At 35.2% G+C, this 22,305-nt stretch overlaps 1 protein-coding gene across 5 annotated transcripts in view; it reads left to right on the forward strand.

Moving 5' to 3' along the window:
- The window catches only part of RFX3 (regulatory factor X3), a 96,461-nt gene that overhangs the window by 41,243 nt on the left and 32,913 nt on the right, over window positions 1–22,305 (forward strand). For all 5 annotated transcript variants that reach the window (XM_079330025.1, XM_079330029.1, XM_079330026.1 and 2 more), the window contains exons 2-4: window positions 5,733–5,857; window positions 12,666–12,763; window positions 21,268–21,526. In XM_079330025.1, the coding sequence (XP_079186151.1) occupies window positions 5,741–5,857; window positions 12,666–12,763; window positions 21,268–21,526 (474 nt within the window). In that variant the 5' untranslated portion in view covers window positions 5,733–5,740. The remainder of the gene's footprint in view (window positions 1–5,732; window positions 5,858–12,665; window positions 12,764–21,267; window positions 21,527–22,305) is intronic.

The following is a 22,305-nucleotide window of genomic DNA, read 5'->3' on the forward strand; positions in this document are numbered from 1 at the left end:
AAAAAAAACAAGTCCTGTTGCCCGTGTCAGTTCTGCAACCAAGTGTTGACATGCAGCATCAGTGCCCTCTTCCTCACACCCTTTCACCCAGGATGAAGGAAAACACCACTTGGACTTTTCTACTCTCAGAATCTCTAGTGGACAAACTAATGCTTTAGAAGAGCATAAATGTAATTGTTTGATGGTTTGCTAGTTTTCTCACAGCAAAAGTGTTGAGAAGCTTTGTCCTGTTTGTGAATGTAGTCTTGGTGTTGGTGTATGCTAATGTGTAGGGCTCCTGTGTAATACTAATTTTCCAGCGAGAATACCTACAGTTTTGATGGTTTCAAAGGTAAAATTAGTAAGCAGATCAATGTGAGAGCACCATGAAGTAGTCATTTGATCTAAGCACCCATGTGCTGTGATCTGCTGACAATACAGAATTTCATTATGACTGCTAGTACTAGTACTCTTCTTAGGTACTTAGTAAACTGATCATCAAGACAATGCTTTTTATATTATGAACTTTCTTGGAAGAAATTACCAGGAGTTTCTACTTGCACAGGTCCCTTTCAGTGTGCATCTCTGTATCTCACCTTTCTGTTTGTTGCTCTTTTACAGGGTTTTACTACTCAGAAGTATATATGTAAGTCCGGAGAGGCAGCTTCTAAAACTTCATTCTGTGCCAGTCAGTTAAACTGTTACTCCCCCATAAATCTGAAAAAGCTGAAAAATGAATAAGGAAATTTTTATTTATAGCTGCACTATTTAGCAACTAATACCAGGTAGAGTCCAGCTGTCTACTTTGGTGTTCACAAGAGCCTTGGAAGAAGACAAACAATCAAATAGTGTTTTGTAAGAAACTGGGGTTCTAATGTGAAAATAGATTTCTATCTAGAAACTATTGTAATATTCTGTTCTTTCTCTGTGAATAGTTTGTAGCCTGTCTTCTGCTCTGTGACTAACAACAACACAATTAGGAAGTAAATTATTCATAAAACTTTTGTTTATACAAAAATTGAAAAGGAATGCTTATGTGAAACTAGTGTATTACTGAAAACTATTTCCATTTATACTGTTGTTCAGGAGCCAAGCATTCCCTATTAATTGTTGGAACTTAATGTTCTGAGAAGTTTTTCTTTATTGTGAAACACATTATTTTGCTGCAAATTCTTAATTAGTATATTGGCTATTCATCATTATAAATAGATAAGATCTTAAGATTAGCCTTTTATTCTGACTATTAAAAGCCTGCCATTACTGGATGTGATTATGAGATCTAGTTCAGTTTATCTTCTGTGATGTTTTGTTTAGGCTTCTAGAGGAGAAAAAAGAAATTTCCTGCTGCACTTGAAAGTAAATTACAGGCTTTCATTTTCTGCATTGAATTAAAGCCTGCTACATTATTTGATCTAGACAATAAAGCATATGTAACTGAACAAAACTTTGCAAACTCTGGTCGCTTAAAAAAGTAAATTAGTTCAGTGTGAAGTAGTCCAGGAACAAAATAAACCATAATCTGACACATTTTAACAATCTCTTTTGATAAGTAATAGAGCAAGTTGTACTCTTAAATCATTCTGTCTTCATATTTCAAGTCTAGAAAACAGGAGGATTCCAACTGAGAATTTGGGTATATTAAAAAATCTTTAGGGAATTTAACAGACAACATGAGACTAAACAGAATATATAGGAAAGGAGTATTTTTCAGCATAGCAGCTTTGGCTAATCTCTGCCCATTATCCTGAGGAAATACTAACCTTGTTGCATTCTGCAGCTGGGTCTCGACAGTATCTTTTCCCACTTGGAGAGGTTAATTAGTCTTCTTTCAGAATGTGACCTGTTTAGCTTACATTCACATCATGCAACAAGCACTGGCTATACAAAGCAGTACCATTAACAGATGGGTGTGTCCAACTGCTTAATTAGACAGAATAAAAAGGACCTTGTCAAACATTCATCTGTTGTTTGTCATACACCTGACCGTCCAATTAAGCAAGGATGACGTCTTTTCTGCTGTAATATTCACTTCCTTTACTTACATGGAGTGTCAATGAAAAAATGGGAGAGTCTTCATTTACGTTATTGTTGTAGCTTTAATCCTAGCCAACAGCTAAGCCTCCACAGCCGCTCATTCACTCTCTTTCCAGTGGGGTTGGGGAGAGAATCAGAAGGGTAAAAGCTGAAGAGCTCAGGGGTTGAGATAAAAACTGTTTAAAAGGGAAAGCAGAAGCCACACACAAGCAAAGTAAAACATGGAATTAATTCAGTGCTTCCCATGGGCAGGCAGGTGTTCAGCCATCTCCAGGAGAGCAGGGCCCCATTACGCATAATGGTGACTTGGGAAGACAAACATCATTGCTCCTAATGCCCCCCTCTTCTTCCTTCTTTATCCACTTTGTACACTGAGCATGATGCTGTATGGTCTGGAATATCCCTTTGGTCAGTTTGGGTCACCTGTCCTGTCTCCTCCCAACATCCCAAAGCAGCCCCAGTCCCCTCACCAGTGTGGCTGTACCAAAGCAGAAAAGGCCTTGGCTCTGTGCAAGCCCTGCTCAGCAATAACAAAAACATCTCTGTATTATCAACCCTGTGTTCAGCACAAATCCAAAACACAGCCCAATGCCAGACACTGAGAAGAAGGTTCATTTTAGCTAGAACCAGCAGTGTTCTCTCAATATTGATGCAATGTGAAGGAATTAATTGACTGCATCAAAGATAGAATGCTAGAAAGCATTCCAGTAAATAGGAAGATGCTTAAGGTTGACTGTCAAACCATATCATGTGACACTAGCAGGAAAAATCTGTACAATGTACTGAAGTACATAAAAATTTTGCATTTAGGGTAGAGACTTAAACCAAAACAATGGAAGCAGTCCTGGCTGAATGCCAGGTGCTCACCAAAACCATGCTATCACTCCAGTCCTCAGCTAGGACGGAGAGAAAATGTAACTAAAAGCTCATTGATGAAGATAACAACAGGGAAAGGTCACTCACCAGTTATCATGACAGCAAAAGATATTCAGCCTGAGGAAAATTATTTTAATTTATTGCCAAACAAATCAGGGTAGGATCGTAAGAAATAAACCTAAATCTTCAAACCATCTTCCCCTCACCCTCCACTTCCTCCCAGACTTAACTTTATTCCTGAATCTCCTACCTCCTCTCTTTCAGCAGCGCAGGGGTATGTGGAAAGGGGATTTACCATCAGTTCCTCACACATTGTTTCTGTCGCGGTTTCCTTCTCAGTTGGTGAACTCATACTCCTCAGCTTCTGTGTAGGGTCCCTCCCACAGAAGATAGTCCTCCATTCATTTCTCTTTGAGTCATTCCCATGAGCTACAGTTCTTCACAAACTGCTCCAGCATGGGTCTCTTGCATGGTGTGCATCCCTTCAGGACCAGGCTGCTCCAGCATGGCTTTCCCTTGGGATCACAAGTCCATCCAGCAAACCTGCTCCAGTCTCAGCTCAGGCACCTTCTCTTGCTCTTCCACTGACATGTCTTCAGGTTCTCTCATATATCTTCATTCTTTTCTTCTGCCATTTGCTTCTGCCCAGTAACTTTCCCCCCCCCTTCTTAGATATCTCAGAGGCACTACCACTGTCGCTGATAGGCTCAGGGCTCACCTTTGGTTGGCAATAGTTCTTGGATCCAGCTGGCACTGTCTTCATCACCTAGGGGAAGCTTTTGGTAGCTTGTCACAGAAGTCACTCATGTAGTCCCCCTCACTTGCTACCCATACCTTGCCAGACAAACACAATAGCTCTCTCTCCTTCCTCGCCTGTTCTTTCTGAACAGCCTGTGACCATTGCTGGCTGCATTCCACCCACGGGGTTCATTTTACCAGCTTTGAGTAATGGCAACTAGGTTGCAACTTTCTAGCAGCGTGAAGGCTTCCAACTCCTTCATATTTATTGTGTGGACATAAATTTTAATTGTTAGGATTTTAACATATAAGACTAATCTGAAGATATGTTTGTTTGTTTTTTTTCTTTTGTATGCTGATTTTTGTCAAGTGTGCTGGGTCCTGAAACGCATACACTGTTTAAAAGTAGAGGAGTCATTTAACATGAAAGTGAGAGTCTGTTGATAATCTAAAATTAGTTTGATCAAGAAATTATCTGTCTTCCTGAATATTTCAGAAGAAGAATTTAAATCAATCAAGTGTGCCATAGGCATGGTCTCCTGGAATTTAAACCAAGAGTGGTCTTAATTGGCAAAGTCTTGGCCCTATCGCCTGAGCTTATACCATATTTATATACCTGCTTCTTGCTTTGCAGTGGCTACATTTGAATGCAAAGTGAGCTAGAGATAGTTGGAGGGAGGAACTGCAGAAACCCAGCCTTAAATCAGCTTAAACTGCTGTGGAACCCAGCCTTGAGAGGAAAGTTTGCTGTTGACAGCTGGTTCTGTTGTCAAGCAAGGACACTGGCATTTTTTGGTACAGTAATTAATTCCTTCCATGATCTAGTGGTATGTCCCTCAATTTTTTTATAACAGTATTGTCTCAAAAAAAAATCATAATATTTTGGGGAGCTTGTTGTTTGGTAGTGTAGGTGGTAGGGATTGAAGTCCAGTTTCTTCAGTGTCAGCCATCTGGGTCTCATGCGTTAAACTGACAAAAAAATTACTTGCGTAGATCATTCTAAGTATCTATAGATTTTTTTTTTCATATAAATCTATTTTATTTTGCATGATAAAACTGCTCATTTTTAGTGGCAGTGGTTCTCAGATTTCCAGAGTATCCTGTGGCTAATATAGATTGATAGCGATTGAGGATGGTAGTAAAATTTCTCACAGAACATTTGGGTTACAGCCTGCTAATTTGTGTTTGTTCACTGTGATTCTTCACAGACACATACAGTCTTCTGTTTTGAAGGTACCAAGTGAAGAAGAACCTGTCTCATCTGTTTATTATTTTCACTGGTTAATCATGCACTGCTTAAAAGAAATTTAAGAAGAAAGGGAAGGAAAAGGCTGATTCACAATTTTGAATTCAATTTGGTTTGTCAACAGTCAACTGTATTGTCATTTTGGCTGTGCAAAATTGAGGAACCTGCAGCTCACAATCTATGTTTCATATGAAGGCGTGTCATTCTTGCTTGTCTTTCTGATAAGTTTTCTTTGTCAGGGATTTTCCTTGATTTTTTAACCATTTCTTTATTCTACCCAAATTTTGTTGTTTCCTTTAAATATCAGGGCCATGATCATAGGCTATAGGTCTACCATTTATATGTTTCTGAACGGTTTTAGTGTCAAAAAGTTTCTTACTAATTGTTTTAGTGCTTTGTACTGAATAAGATTATTTGAATGTGTTTTTTTCACTATGTCTCATTAGATGCTATTCAGAGTTTGCCAGTAGAGGCTGTCATTCAGTGGCCTGGTTCAAGAATTTGATTGTATAGATATTTTAGTGTAATTCAGTAAGACACAGAAAAAATGGTTTAGAATGCTGACTATTTATTTACAAGCTGAAAGAAGAAGACCTGCTGCTGATTTTTCAGAGTTATTCCTAAAGTGACAAAGTTCATATATGTTTCTTCATGTGTAAGCAAAAGATAATAAAAGATTAAAGTAACATAAAACCCCATTTCTACAAACTCATGTGCTAATAGGGGGAAAAAATCTTTGGACTCATAACAAGATTGCTATTAGCTAATTTTAAAATATTGATAGAAATAAGGGAAAAATTAGTATGCTAATGTAAGTTTATACACTAACTTTTTGATTTTATATTTTAATTTTATTCAGACATCACAATGCAGACATCAGAGACTGGGGCGGATACAGGTTCGACTGTGAGTTTACAGACATCTGTGGCTGGCCAGGCAGCAGTGCCCACACAGGTAGTACAGCAGGTACCAGTTCAGCAACAGGTACGTGGCTGTTAATTTTGAGAAGATTATAAGAAAATTCTTAATAATAGTTCTTTACAATATAATGAGGAACTTGGTTTTGTGCAATACTGCAAAAGGAACTTTTGCTCTGCATTTATCAATTTAAATTTGCTGGAATTAAAATAACCAGAGAAAAGCAAGCTGTTTTCAGGATCTGTTCCTTAACTAGAGCATCTGACAAGCTCTAGTAGTACTCATACATTATTCTAACCTTTTTTTTATTATATAATTCATGCAGTAGCTCCCAGAAGTTTGCTTTATGTTACTGAATATTTACATTTTCCCCTTAAATAATGCATATATTTCTGAAATTATTGACTATATAGTTTCTTCATCCATTTGCATGTCCAAGTAAGTGCAATTAAAATGTAAATATGAAAACCACTGTTTGCACTTTTAGGCTTGACTGCCTGCAGATATATGCACAAAGTAATGAAAGTTTTTGTGGTATGATAATCAATAACTCATAATGTAAATTTGCCAGGAAAGGAAGATCTGTATAGCAGCCAGCATAGCATACTGTTCTGTTATATAGGGTGGTTTCTCCTATGCAGCTCCTATGAGCTTTATAAGAAATGGAGGCAGAAGAAAAATTGGCACTAAACAGAAAAAGTATGGAGGTAGAAAATGGCGGCTCAGAGTGAAAGCCGTGATGGCTGTCCAGGATTTTTCCAAAAGACACAGAAATTAGCTGTCTGTGTGGTGGGTATTCTGGATGATATCTGATGTTTTTTATCAAAATCTGACTTCCCATTTTCCAAATCAGTTATATGAGAGCTAGACTTATTTTATTAAGTAGTGCCATTCGTTTCTGTGCTGGTGGAGCATTTCTCTCTAATTAAACTCTTCAGCATTTGTTGAGTTCTTAAAATTACCGTGGATTTTTATACGTGTGTTTCAGTCTCATCTTTGTTGCCCTGAGTGTGTGAAACTGTTCCTGATCACCTTTACATGCATCTTCTTTAGTACTGCTATTTCTGAGTATCACCTTTTATTGAATACACCATTGTTATATTGGACTGTTTTTCCCTGTGGATCTAGTAAATTATACTTTTCTGTCTGACTCTTCTCACTGACTGTATAATCAGCATAATGTTTGAGAAGAGAAATCTAAAGGATCGGGGATTGAAGACCCAGCAAGAACATTGGGAAATCCAGTGCAGTGATTGAAACACATATGTATGGGAGATATGTGTAGAGATGATTGGATTATGGAAGTAGTGGGGAGGAAGGGAAGAGTGAAGTTGGGAATCTGCTATGATAGCAGGAAATGTGTTGAAAAATGTAGGCAGGATAAGTAATTTTAACAGCAAATATAAAAACAATCACTGTATTGAGGAAATTGCAAATATAATTGTCTTGAGGAATGTATAGATTGCATTGGCTTAAAGTTCATATTGTCTCTATGTACATTTGGTAGGAATGGGCTAATTTGCCTAAAGAAAATAAGGAGAAAGAGCCATTATAATGGCTGTTTTAATAAAGACATTCTTTTGGCAGAGGGAGGACTTACTATTTCTGCACATTTAAAGTTACCAATGTTGAAAGCTGGAGAAAAGGTTTTAGGCATGAGTATATAAAGTATGGTGTCTTTTTTTTTATGGCTTATAATGGACATACTTAGTGGTTTCAGCTGTATCCAAATTACGTGTGAGTATTCAAATTTTGATTATATTATCTTGTGAATATACATTGCTAAAAACATTGGGGCACTTCTGTGATTTTGTTGAGTTCAAGGATACTGTACTGAGAGTATCCATGTAGGACAATTCGATGTGAGCTGAAACTTTCATAATATGATTTGCAGTAATTTATTAGTGCATTCTAGTGAATAATGCAATGTTAAATCAATTTGTTTTTAATTAATATTAAAGCAATGTATAGCAGTTAATTTTTCTAGATGGAGATTTCTGTTTCCCATGTTTCTATTCCCGTATGTACACCATATTTAAATGACATCACCTAAATGCATTAATTTGGAGTTCATTTCATGACATCATATTTCTTTTATGCACAGAAAATATATATTTTTTTTTCCAAAATGAAATATTTTTGTCCTGAAGAGGAGCAAGCTGAATAAGTGGAAGGGCAGACTAAGCGCCTTTTCTCTTTGGTTGTGTTAGTACTTAGGCATCCTGTCTCTTGAACAGTCAACAAAAGAGTAACTTTTAATGTTTTCAGCTAAAACAAATCCCTAATTTCCATGTAGCTGGTATTAATATGCTGCTCATAAATATATGCTGTAATGCTCCAAGGATAGGGGCAGTAAAGGTATCATTATATGAAAACCTGGATTTTTACTCTTGCAAAAGTGGCTCTAGTGGCAACTGGTTTTATGCAACACAGCAGAAGTCACTGTTGAGGTGGCATAGAGGGGAATAAGAAGCAAAAAGCAACAACAATAAGACTGAAAATATGAGAGTGTAATTAAATTCTGTTTAAATAGCCAGAGGAATTCTCTTAGTCTTCTATTTCTTTGAATACTGGGATTTTTCATTAATATATCATTGTTTTCTCAACAGGCAGTCTTCAGCTCATGCAGTAAGTTCCTAAGGATTCAAAATATTCAATATGGAAGAATTGGAGAAATAAAACTAAAAATAAGATATTTTATAAAAATATGTCCATGCATCTGAAGTTGGGCAAAGCATTTCTTTACAGTCATTGAATTCAGTGGCTATCACATTCACAAAGCATTCTATCATTCATTAATTGGAGATGCAGACTTTTGCTAATCAAAATTGCTCCTAATGCAAAATCGTGTTTAGCATATGAAACACATAATCATGAGCTGACATTAGCCATTATATAAATATGAATGTGCTTAGAATATTGCAGCATGTGCTATTTATATGTTACTTGCCAAAAGTAATCCATACTAATGAAGGAAAAAAATTATTTTTATCTCCAAGGACAGAAAATGTTGCACATCCAAGCTGCTTGCAAAGACACCATGGATAATTATATGTTCTTTTAAAATGGAATTTAAAAATCCTTATATTGCTGTGTTGTTCTAGTCTTTGCTTACTAGTACTTTGAACAAAAGCACTTTTTATTGGAAATCAAAGTTCACTCTTAAATTTTAATTCATGCTTCAGTGTAATTTCAGCATTTCAGTATGCTTTTGCACACTTTATTAACTTTCATAGATAAAATATAACTTAGTCCCTCATTTATTCCTCTGAGGTATTACAATTAAGAGTACAATTTATTTTTGCCTTTTTTTTTTCCTTCTTCAGCTAATAAATAAAGCTACACATGTATAATTAATAAGTTTTCATTCACCTCTTGTTGTCTTGCAACATTATTTCTGGCTAGGGAGACGGAAGCAAAAGGAATGAAAACTCTACTGTCTAACCTTATTTAAAAATGTTGAAAATTGCTATACAAGTTTGTTAATTTTCTGTTTTCCAGCCAGGCAATAATGAAAATTACCATGGCCAGTTCACCAGTCCACTTTATAACATAATTTTTGAACTTGCATACTGTTCCTCTTTAATAAATATTTTATTGTGTTTTCTATTTTGAGCCCCGTTCAAATAATTATTTGAGTATTTTTTAATACAAGAAGGTCACTTAGGTTTAGGTCTCTGGAAAATACTGAGAGAGTAGTCAAGAATTTCTGCTCTGCCTCAAAAACTACATGACTTAGCTGATACCACTCCTTTAATATCTTAATAAAAGGTGAAAGGATAATGATAAATAAAACAAGTGAAGAAAAAAACCCTTTTTTTTCATATTTTCCACAATTTTTCATGGTGTTTTGTTTCCTCATAACCAACTTCCCCCAGATAATTTTGTATTTATAGAGAGTAAATATACATGTCTCATATCTTTCTGTTGAAGATTAAAAAGAAAATTCAGAGGCACTAGATTTAATTCTCATTAAAGCATTTAAAATGGAATAAAATAGTAAGTAAAATTAGTATTGGAAATATAGTATAAAAAAGATTTTCACCATGGCAGAAGTTTCATATACAAGGCCATCCTAAAGGCTCCTTAATTATTTATCATAGCTTGACAGGGAAAATATTTGCGTCTAACCTCCCCACCCTGAAGTTCTAAGTACATTGGAATAGCATGTAGTGACTACAGCTTCCTTTGGCAGGATTATGAATTTTACTGTAGCAGTACTGAGTTTCAGAGAAGCTGAAGCAAAGTAAGTTTTTTTGCAAACTTTTTCTGTTACTGTATTGGAAAAAAAAAATCAGTGGTTCTCTCTATATTGATCTTCAGCATTAAAGGAAAAACATTTTGATTTTCAAAAGTAGATAAAATGTTTTAATAGCACTGTAGCATATCCATTCTTAAATATTGATTTAAAAATAAGTTACTTTTTATGCATAAACAGTCCTGGAGTTTTCAGTAGTATTATGTAGGCTAGTAAAGAACTTACATAAAAATTGCTGGAAAATTGAAATTAAGCAATGAAGTTTAATTTCAAAAGATTTTGGTATTTTGTTTCATGGTAAATAAAATTTTTACTGTCCTTACTCCATGTTAGAAGACAAACATATTTTGGAATTTTTCAGTTTCCTGTCAAATAGACAGCAAACGTTGATGCACTGTGTACACACTTTGTCCCTGCAGTATTGTCTCAGTTCTGACAGAAAGGTGTTGCACTGTGCTGAATCTGATGTTTTTGGAATGGGTAGCAGCTTGTAGTCAAGAATAATGGGAGGATATAATGCCTTGTATAGAAGGGGAACATGACCTCTCTGTTTTAATGATGTGTTTGTACACAATGTAGAGTTCCATTTTATCAATATATGCGGGTTACAGGGAGAAAATCATGTCTCTATTAACAGCAAAAAAGTGTGGGTTATTTTTGATAGAAACTAAGCTGCATTCAGTGTCTGTGAATAGGGAACAAAGTCCTTTTTGGGAGTAGTTGGATGAGAACATAGAATTGATACTGACAACAGCATCATTTCCACAGTGTTACCCCATCTGTGCTACTGAGAGAGAAAACGGGGCATATCCATTACATGTCAGGTGACAAGCTACTGGTTTTAAGAACAAAGCCCGTTTTCAAGATGTTTTCTCACAGCATAGGTCAAGTAGATCAGTTTGATGTTCTGTAATAGACTGATCAACAATGGCTCTGCTTCTCCTGTTGATTGAAGGTCACAGAATTGACTCACCCAAAAGGAAGAAATATGCCTAGAGTTGAATTAAAAAAAATATCACAGTTAGTTACATGTATGTTTCACAATAAAGCACATTGATATTTTGGCCAATTACTGCATGAGAGGGTTGCTTTGTCAGAGTTTGGCAGATCTGGAGATTGAGAGGTATAGATAAATAACAAGTTTACAGGTCTTTCTTACAGTTGATTTAGATCAAGCACATTCCATGAAATTATGATTTAAATTAATTTAAGTTAGGAAGTCAAAAGTGAGGGAAATAGAAATATTTAGTTTCGGAGGATAGTTGAACAATACAGATTTTTTTTTTTTTTAATTCAGAGAATCTAAGGTCTTGATTAGAGTTTTTTTTGAGTTTACTTTGAGAACTGCACCTTTCTGTTAAATAACTAAATATTGTTAGGAGAAGAAATGTACACAGTTGCCTTACCTTAATAATTAAGCAAACATATTCAAAGTATACTTTTTGAAGTTGAAAAATTGTATTTCAAGTGTATTTCTCAATTTATGTAATGATTCATGTAGGAAATCAGGAAACTTTGTATTTTAACAGATATCTTAGCCATCATATTCTGTCTCACTGCTGTTAATTGATAGAAGCATCTGATGCATGAAACCTAGACTGATCTGGAATTATGGTGTTTGCAGTCCTTAGAACCAACTGGATTAGACTGAAGTAGCCTTATAACAATAAGTATACGAAAAATTATTGTCAACAAATTTTAAGTCTATTTACTAAATAACTGCATTGATTCAATTCCTTGGGTAAAATTTGTCAATCTGTGAAATCTCTGTAAGTTCTTTAGCATGTTTTAGATTCTTGGATTCTTTACTCTTGGACCAAAATACGACTTCTCTGAAAGATGGAAGGTGCCAAAGATTAAATTCTTCATCTTTACTGTGGCAGAAGACAAAATATTAAGACTGGAGAAAAAATTTGCATAACCTGAAACATTCCTACAATAGTATATGAATCAAAGAAATTGATGAGTGACTGTCTTTAGCAATACATAGGATGATAATCCATGTCTTATTGCCTCTTGTTGTTTAGCTCATTAAAGTAAAAGAAGATTGTCTTGAAGTTTTTAATAGCTGATAATATTCTGGGAAAGGGGTTACTCAGACTGGGGGATTTGGCCCATAATTGTATATCATGAAAGAAATCTTGTATCACTGTAATTTGACTCCAGTTAAAAAACAGCTGAAGCATCATAACGAGAACATTTATTTCTAAACTTACTGCAACATATTTGAGCTATGATTTTATGGTACTATTTAGGGCTTAAGTGGAATAAAATAAAGCATAAATGTAATGAAATTATACTTTCTTCTGTAGTAATTGTAGTTCTTCAGCTTGGTGCAAAGCAAAGTTACACTTCATCTTATCTTTGTGCTCTCCAGTTAGTTATGTCTTTGGCACTGAAGATATGTATGCTTCTTGACTGGGCATCTTCAGTGTTAGGGCTTTCCTTACCAAATTTACAGCACAAATATTGTGTAAGAACACTAATTTTCTTTGCTAATTCTGTGATATACTTTGAGTAGTGTTGAGGACAGAGATATCCCAAATTGTTTAGAAGCTGCTAGGTGCTCTGGAGCTTTGGTATTTCTTTATGATCTTCTGGTTTTCTTGTTTTCAGGTACAGCAGGTACAGACTGTGCAACAGGTACAACATGTCTACCCAGCCCAGGTTCAGTATGTGGAGGGAAGTGACACAGTCTACACTAATGGAGCTATGTAAGTTGGAAAATGGTCAGAATTTTAATGTTCATTAAAATGTGAAGTTAGATGCATATTTTCAGTTAAATTATATTAACTACTGTATATTAAATTGGAAAGAAAAATTATTCAATTGCAGTTCTTCTTGTTTCAAAGTATGTTTTGGATGAAAATACGAATTCACACTGGGTTTTTTTTTATTAAGGCAGAAGTTTTGTGTGAGAATTTTTGTCATTGTTTAAGTTGCACCCATATGGCATAATGTTTTTTGAAAAAGTTTTTTCTAGTTCATGGGTATGTTCTGTCTGAAAGACATATTGTAAAACTTCTGTCCTCAGGACAAAAGGCAAGGCCTTCTGTTTCCTGGCTGCAATCCCAGTGGCAAATGATAGAGAGGTGCAGCAGCTGTAGTTACTATCTAAAGAAAGTTGTGATATAATTTCATTCCTGTGTTTCATAAAATGAGGTCAGGTTTTTTTTCCAAAGGAATGAGGAAAAGCAGAGGAAGGAAATTAACAGTCTCCTTTTGCTGCTTCTTTGACATCTTTTTTCACATGATTGTGCATTTCCTGCTTTCCTGAACAAGCTTTTTCATCATCAAGTTTCTTTCTTCAATACATAAGCTAAGAAAGACTAAGGAAAAAAGTCAAGCTTTGGTCTGTTCTCTGGACCTTATCTAGTTTAGTAACAGATTTGGACCAACACCATCTTGGAAATTGGCTCCAACTTCAAAGTAGACTATGTTGCTTCTCAATGTCATCTTTTCATTTACCATTTTTGCTTTCTAACTGGCTTTATGAAGAAGTACAATAATAAAGCTTTTTGATTGTCTGAAAGTCCTTATGTATTGATGGTAATCCAAAAGTAATTGGAAAGAGTAATGTTATTTGGATTCAGAGACATAGGATGCTAACAATGACAACATTCTTTGGTCATTTCTACTAGCACATTTTGATTTATCAATTTTTCACATACTGTCTTCTCCATTTTTTTTGGTCACTTTTAAATCCTAAACTATGTATTTTAAATACGCATTAGACTTCTCTGTTGTTCTGATTTTGTCTGGGATAAATTTTCTTCCTAGTAGCTAGTACATGGCTGTGTTAAAGACCTGTGCTACAAATGGTGTTGATACTATCTACTGTGAAGAAAGTAACTCTACTCTAGCCAAAGCCAGCACACACATACAGCAGCATAATGACATTGTGACTGTGATAGCCTACTATTAGCCTCCAAAAGAGGTCGTTCTTAAAGAAGCTATTTTTCAAGTTCCTCTTTTCATTCATTGCTTTTAAATTCTTTTGTGTGCTGTTGGGACTTTTGGCAGTGTATAAAAAGTGTACTACACTACTGATTACAGTCCAAGGGAAAAACAGAAGCAGATGTGACTGACTGCTTGGCAGGAACCTTCAGGTTTCTGTTATGTTATTGTATTTCTATATCTGAATCCCTCTGTCAGTTCCTGCAAAATCAGTCAATAGGATATAAAAGAAGAAAGCTCTTGTTAGAATGTGAGCCAAATCTATATTATTTTTCCTTCCTACAAAGAAGATTTTACCTATGCTGCTGTGAGCAGCAATGTAGTGGATAGGCAGTTCGTTGTTCAATCCTTACAGGAAGATTTACCTTTCTAAAGATTTTAATTTCATTAGCAGAGAATGGACCCAGTCTGTGTTTCTACTCAGACTTTTTAAAGGTTCTATATAGTGAAGCACATTTCTCATATGCTTTTATACACCATATTTTGGATAGTCTTCCCATGATTATGTGTTTGATTTGATATATTTTATGAAAATCAAAATCTTAATTCTGACACAAAATCAGATGTAGGTTTGTTCTGTAGTCTTTGAAGCAACAGTACTGCTCTAGCAATAGAATAACAAGTCTGCAAGCCACAGTTAAGGTGAAGACATTAATTCATATGGGAATAAATTGTCACTGCATGCCTGATGAAAGACTTCACTTTCCACTCTGCTCTCATGAGACCCCGTCTGGAGTGCTATGTCCACTTCTGGGGTCCTCAGCAATTAGAAAGACGTGGACTTGTTATCACTGGAGCCCATCTCTTAAAAGGACAGATGAGGACAGATTTAGAGCTTTATTGTGACCTTCCATTACTTAAAAAAGGCTTTCAGAAGAAGGCGTGAGAGGGACTTCTTATAAAGGCAGATAATGATAGGCTAGAGGGGCAATGGTTTTAAACTAAAAGAGGAGAGATGTAGATTAGATGACTTCAGATATTGTGAAGAAATTCTTGGCTTAGGGAGTGGTGAGGAAGGTCATCTAGAGAAGCTGTGGATGCGCCATCCCTGGCAGTGTTCAAGTCCACGTTGGATGGAGCATTGAGTAACCTGGACTAGTGGAAGGTGTTCCTGCCCATGGCAGGGGAAGTTGGACTAGAAGATTCTTAAGGTCCCTTCTGACCTAAACCATGCTACAATTCTGTGAAAGAATTGTCCTTTATTTTAAAACACAGCACTTGCAAACTAGCTCTGATTTAAATCCATATACAATAGCAGTAAAGGATACAGTTACAATATATATCAGGGAAAAGTTACCTAATACTTTGAATTATAAAAGCGAGAGGTTTGTCAGGTTTCACAGTCTTTGTTAAGTGTAACTGTTTTATTCCTGTAATACAATTCTTCCCACACATTTTATATCATGATTTGTCTACACTTAGAAGTTATTTGGTTTTATTACAATTGGACGGAATATAACAATAAAAAGGGTGTAGCCTGCAACTTGTCACATATGTTGTATGATAGAAGAATATTAGAACTACGTTATCTACATTTGTTTCTAGTTAACAGCAGTTTTGCTTGTCAAGCGTGTCACTGTATCCTGAAACAAAAGTACATTGTTGTTGCAATGGCATGTACAGGCTTACCTGGCTGTTCAGAAAATACTAGGACTATTATTGCTGCACTTATGTTAAGAAGTTGATTGGTTCTGCGTACTAGAAGTGGACTTTCTTCTTACAAATTGTAGAACTTGAATAAAAGGTAGCCACTTACCTGGTAGTTCTGATGCGGCAAAGAGGGTTTTAATGTCTGGGATCGCACAAAGATTGCTATTGCTGTTGGATCCAAACAGCATTCTTCACCAACCTGTTACACAACAATTTGTGGTGTTTATATTGGCAAAATATACCATTTAAGCAAACCCAAGGATTTACTCTTACCTTAGTTGAAATCTTAATGGTTAAATAAAGTCATTATTATCAATATAGTTACAGTTGTAATCTTCATACTAGTTTCTAGTATCTATCCCTTTTTCTCTGACATCATCCTTTTCCTTTTAATACCTTTATGCATACTAAGGTGAATGGCTCCTCTCTGAGTGACAGAGAATTTCAGCAATTTACCACTAACACAGGTGTTATGTGTGGACAATGTATGATGGGTGGTGAGGGCTCTAAAGTGTGTCCACTTGCAGGTATTTTTAAAGTGTTCTAGTCCATATTTTATCTGTTTTTCACTGACTTCCATTTCCATGATTTATTTAAATTTGTTTTATGTGGTCTGTTTTTGTCAAAATGGATACTTCTTGGATAGTTATGCCAGCTCATGGTCTTCTTTGCTGTAGTTTTGATTTAGGGTCATGTATTGTTTATTGTGTACAGACCAGCTGTTTGATATTGTCTGTTAGACATTACAATGCCTCAGCATTTTAATTATAGGTTTCATACCATGCAATCATAGAAAGCTAAGCTAAAATGGAAACAGATTAAGTAACATTTATCTAATTATTCAGTAATCACTGTTAGAACAAAACTCTAGACTAAGACAGGGAAGCCTAGAAAAAGAGAACCTGAAAAGCCTGACTCCTCAGATCTTGCAGATTTAGTACATGCCCTTTGACATGTTCCTGACAGTGGCAGTGCCATATGTCTTGGACTATAGGTCTGTTATACTTCATCAGAATTTTAGAAATCTGTAATTAATGTTTCCTTAACTGTCGAAATTACAGATCCTTAGAATAATTTTTTTTTTTTAATTAATAATTTATTTTTAATAAATCAATTTTTTTTTCATTTATATTCCCTGGTTTGCAGGGTTTTCTGTAGCTGTGCATTGTGTGCACTTTTATAGCTTTGTTTCCGTGTGGGAAATGGTCTTGGACTGCAAGTTGAAGATCTCAGTTCTTTTTTATGGCTAATAAATGCCTCTCTATTATAATTTAATGGCTGTATCATGTTCTGTTGTGACTGTCCCAGGGTGTATGGCACGTCCTTTCTTCCCTTTGCTTTTAGGATACATCACCTCCAGAATATGGCTGTGATAAGGTCTTCCCTACATAGTAGACAAAGAATTATGTTCTCTCTCATTTCTGTGAAGCTTACTATTAGCTTAAGGACCACAGAATTATTCTGTAAACTTAAAGGAGTTTGAGGATATTGTTCTTGCATGAAAGAATATTTAGTTTGGAGGTGTTCTGAGGTTGAGCACTGATGCATAGCAGTCAGTGGATCGAGTACTTATATAGAATCTGATGATAGGTGCAGATGGGATTAAATTATTTACAAATGTGTGCATGTGCACACTGAGAACTAAGGGAGGACAACAACAAATTTACACTTTCTGGGACCTTTTTTCAGAATGTCAGTACCTTTGAAGAGACAAAAGTGTCTGTAAAAATTGGGCTCAGTAACATTATATTAGAGCCTGTAAAGTAGGGTAAGACATTGCAATTGACTTGCATGGTAATGCTGGGGTTTATTGAATATAGAAATTAATTCTTTTCTGATTTCATGTGCAAAAAAAAAAAAAGTGTTTTAAACAATTTTTTACCACAACTCTAACTCTTCTATTTCTAATATTATATTTTGTAAATCAAAATGTATGTAAACAAGCAATGAGGCATAATAGAAAGTGCCTTGAATTATTGTAATTCTTGCAATGCTAGACCAACTCTTTCTGGTATTGTTTATTTCTAATGTGGGATTTTAAGATCAGGCACCTGTTCTAGGCTTGCTTAATCTGAATTGAATTCACACAGTGCCTGACTTTCTGTTGCTTGCTCACAGGGTAAACATGATCTAGTTTGCACAGCCTTCTGGAAACTAGGATTCTGTAGCCTAACTACTTAGATTTTAAATTTACTTGTAACTGATAAGCTTTCAAACACCACATTCTAGTAAGCACGGAACTTCACAGTGTTTCAATAGTAGAAACTATCAGGTTCTGTATCCTTCTTGCTATCTCAATCAAGAATTAATCATCAATGTGTTCCCATAAAGAGCACAAAAACGTAGAGATTACTCCCTGTGTGATTTTATATGCAGCTATTAAAGGAGAGAAAAGCTAGGAATGCTTTTATAACCTTTGCAGTGTGAAGGAACTAAATATGATATGTGTCAGGCTATTTGAGAAACTGTAACATATTTGCGCTACAAATGCTGCAGAGAAGTAGAAGATCACTTCATTATTTTCCTGTATGCTGCAACTCTATTTTAAAGGGTAGTATTACCATGTGCAATGACCTTAAAACATTCAATCCTGCTTTCTAAAAATATCATTTCCCAAAACTGCTTTCTAAAACATAATCTTATACAGCTGCATTATTAATTTCCAGTTTCAACAATTTTGGTTAAAAGTCTCTTTGCTAAGTTACAATTATTATTACTTGTAATTATAGTATTTTCATCTCCCTTTTAAATGTACGGTTGATCTCTGTTGTAGAAGGTTTGCTAAGTCATCTCCAATGATCAAGTGTTCTAGAAAAGCCTGCTGATTGTTGGACCAAATGGAAGTGTGTGTTTATTTTTGAGTCAGATCCATTGTTGAGTCCCATTGATACACTCATATAGAGTGCTCTTATAAGCAGAAATAGATGCTCTGTTACAATTAGTCCTTATTTAGAGACTATGTGTGATATAGAGGATAGAGGTCTACAGATGACATATGTTATAAATATACCTAAGCAAGATAAAAGCAAACAAATATTTCGTCTCCTATTCCACACCAAGTCTGAGAACTTAATTTTCTTTGAAGGAGAAATTTGAAGCATTCTCTAGGATTTGCATTGCTTCCAATATTCAATTCCAGTTTTGCAAGTAAGATATGTTCTCCTTGCATCTTTTATACAGCGTATTTCCTGTAACCATGTCTATTTTTGCTGTCAACAATGATCTTATCCTTTCCTTATTTTCCTTACTGACAGCTGATACCAAGGTTTTTCTTTCCTCTTCTGGGGAGAAATTTCAGTGTCAGTCAATTGGTGATCATTTCCTTGAGCTATTTCCCCTGAGCCTACATCACAACGTTTCCCTACATTTCTCCTCTACTGCATAGCAGTGTTCACACATGTGAAGATAGAGACAATGTCCAATCTGCTAGTGGTTATTGTGCTTATCACAAGATGAATAATCAAGGGTTAGGCATTAAGTAAAAATTTCTTCTCCGCAAAGGGTGATCACAAACTGGAACAGGCAGTTTGTGGGATGGTGGAGCCACCACCTCTGGAAATGTTCACATACACCTAGATGTGGCACATGGGGACATGACTTAGGGATGCAGATGGCAGCCTTCAGCTGATGGTTTGACTTGATTTTTTTTTATAACCTTAACAGCTCAGTAGATTTTTTCTATGGTTCTAAGATAAACAGTATCCTTAAGGTATCACAAGGTATCACCATGATGCCTTGGTTTGAAAGAACAAATTAATTGGGACCTGCGCAATACCTCAATACATGCATTGGTTAGTGCAATGCAAAGATCAACTGTTTTTGACTTCCAAAAGTAGTGTTAATAGACTAGGTGTCTGTTTGAGCATTAGTCCCTAAAAGAATTATTTTGCTTTCTTTTCGCAGAGTGCAAGGCATTTCTTTTGGATTAGCTTAAAAGTTTTTTGCAGCTGATCTTGAGGCTTTGAAATACTCAAAATAAAACGGAAAGTGTTCGAGTAGCTTAAAGAGGGGTAAGAGGGAATAAGGTAGTATGAGGCTTATGAAACATTTCAGATTTTAGAGCTTAAGTTTTGGAGATTCTGGAAATCTCTGCAGGGGAAGGGAGAAACCTTTGTAGCCATAGTTAATAAAGCAAAATTTCTGACTTTGTTAATGAGGTACTATTATGTTCCTCAATTATTTAGAAATAATGTTTTTCTGAAGGTAAAGAAGAAATTATTATTTCTGGATCTGTTGTTTTCTAATTAACTAATGTAATTAGTTTCCATAATTAAAAAATAACAACAGTAAATTGCCCTGGCTTTTTCTCTATATTAATGAAAAAATAAATATTGTATTAATAAAGGGGAAGGAAAGCCTTTCTTCAGGTTCTTGCATAGGTGTCTTAATCATCAGCTTACTGCATAAAACATGACTGCTGCATCCACCTCTTGTGTTTCTGTACAAAAGTGTCTGGGATTTTGTTGTTTGGTTGAAGGGGTTTTTTTAAACTTTTTTAGTAACGTGCTGTATAAATCGATATTGCCTGTGGATTACAAGAAATGTTACAGATTTTTATGCTTAAATGAGAAAATTAATGATTGGGTAAACTGACTGATTTTTACTTGTTGTCATGCTTGTCAACATAAAAAGATCCAGTCTTTGAAAAAATGAGTTCTATTTACTTTATCATTTTGAAATACATTGAGTTAAATATCAAATTTAGATTGTGGGAACAAATACAAATTCAAAAATTAAATGTAGATTATAACACATGTAGAATAATAATTTGAAATAAGTAAATAACAACATGAAACATATGATAGAAGGTTTCAGTAGCTGAGTAGTTTATTAGGGTGAACTGGTTAATGGCATGAGAATGTTTCATACTTGATAATTTTTTTTGAATGTTACTGTTGCATTCTTTTAACTTGTTTAATCTTTGCAACCATTTAATAAATTATAGATCTGTTTGGGTTTTTTTCTTAAATGCTGTTTTGTATCATTACACCAATTGATGTCTCATTTGGAATTTGCCCTGTAAAATAACTGTGTTTCCCAAAATACCACCAAACTTTTCAAGATTTTCAAGATTTTCAAGCTTCGTTCAAGAGCTTCAGCAACTTTAAAAACAATTGACAACAGAGGATTCTTGAGCAGTGGACTCTGTTAACTGACATTTGTATGAATTGTTTGTAATTTTGCAAACTGTGCATTATGCAAAACATATAACATCCAACTAGAAATCGAAATTCCATTGTCAAATTTTTAAAAAATGTTGATGCAGGCAAAGCTTTATAAATTAAATATAATTTATATTTGCAATGCATTTATGTATTAGCTCTATGTGCCCGCCTTCAGTTTTTGTTGTTCATTTCTCTCTTCCTCTTTGTGTAAGACCAACAGTTTTTCTGTATTGTTGGGTGGATACTTGGCTCATCATTGACACTGAGTTAGTTATTCAATGCTTTGACTTGATTAACTGTTGTTCTCTGAGGGGACAGGGATTGTTTGCCAACCTGATTTGATTTTCGTTTTTTGTGAAATCAATTTCTAGAGTTACAACATTACCCTCAGCTAAATGAAATGCAAATAATGCATTTTCCTTTTCTTTTATTTTCTTCTCTTGAAGCCGATCAACAACTTATCCTTACACAGAAACCCAGATGTACAGTCAAAACACTGGAGGAAATTATTTTGATACTCAAGGAAGTTCTGCACAGGTGACAACAGTGGTGTCGTCTCATAGCATGGTGGGCACTGGAGGGATTCAGATGGGCGTAACAGGAGGACAACTCATTAGCAGCTCAGGAGGCACCTATCTGATTGGCAATTCAATGGAAAATTCTGGTCATACAGTGACTCACACAACACGGGCCTCCCCAGCCACAGTAAGTATTTCAGACTGATGCAAAGCCTTTGAGTCTAGTCTTGTAGTCACTCAGATGTTCTTGCAGGCTGACACAGTTTTTGTGACAGAATGCATTGTAGTATTCTGTTGTGTAAGGTGCAGGAGTAAGAATACTGTGAAAACTTAATCATGAAGGCATACCTTTCCCTTGATAGCTTGAAAATAATTGCATTTCATACGTTAAATTTTAACATTTTATAATTTTTCTGAAAATGTAGGAAAAATATGGTGTTGTTAAGCACAACTATGTTAGATGTAAATGTTAAATAATTTAAATTGTAGATCAATATATGTAACTTCCCTGCATTTAATCAGTTTGTTTGCCTGATATTAGTATAGTTTTGGTAGCTTATTTTGAAAAATTTCCAATTGTTCAGAATGCTGAGGTAATACGTTTTAACACTTTATTCGTACTTATATATGGTATGTGTACGAATTCTGTTTCAGATTTAAAGCTCATGTGGGAATGTCTGACAGTGCTATGGGAAGATGCATTCTGTTGCAACTGTGGTATAGAGTATTGTGGTTACATAAACATGAGCATGAAGAACTTTACTTAAGAACTTACTCAATGAGCCTATATTTCAGTTAGGAAAATGGGTTTATACTAACCTCTTACCTTGCTGCCCTAAGGAGCACTTTTACCTTATTCTTCTGAGTAGTAGAGATTTGGAAGTAATGGGGAAGAGAATTGTGAAATATAGGGTAGCAGCAGTTTAAAAATATAGAAAGGATATAAAGCATCAGTAATAATACAAA

This window comes from Erithacus rubecula (assembly GCF_903797595.1).
Source record: "Erithacus rubecula genome assembly, chromosome: Z".
Taxonomy (NCBI): domain Eukaryota; kingdom Metazoa; phylum Chordata; class Aves; order Passeriformes; family Muscicapidae; genus Erithacus; species Erithacus rubecula.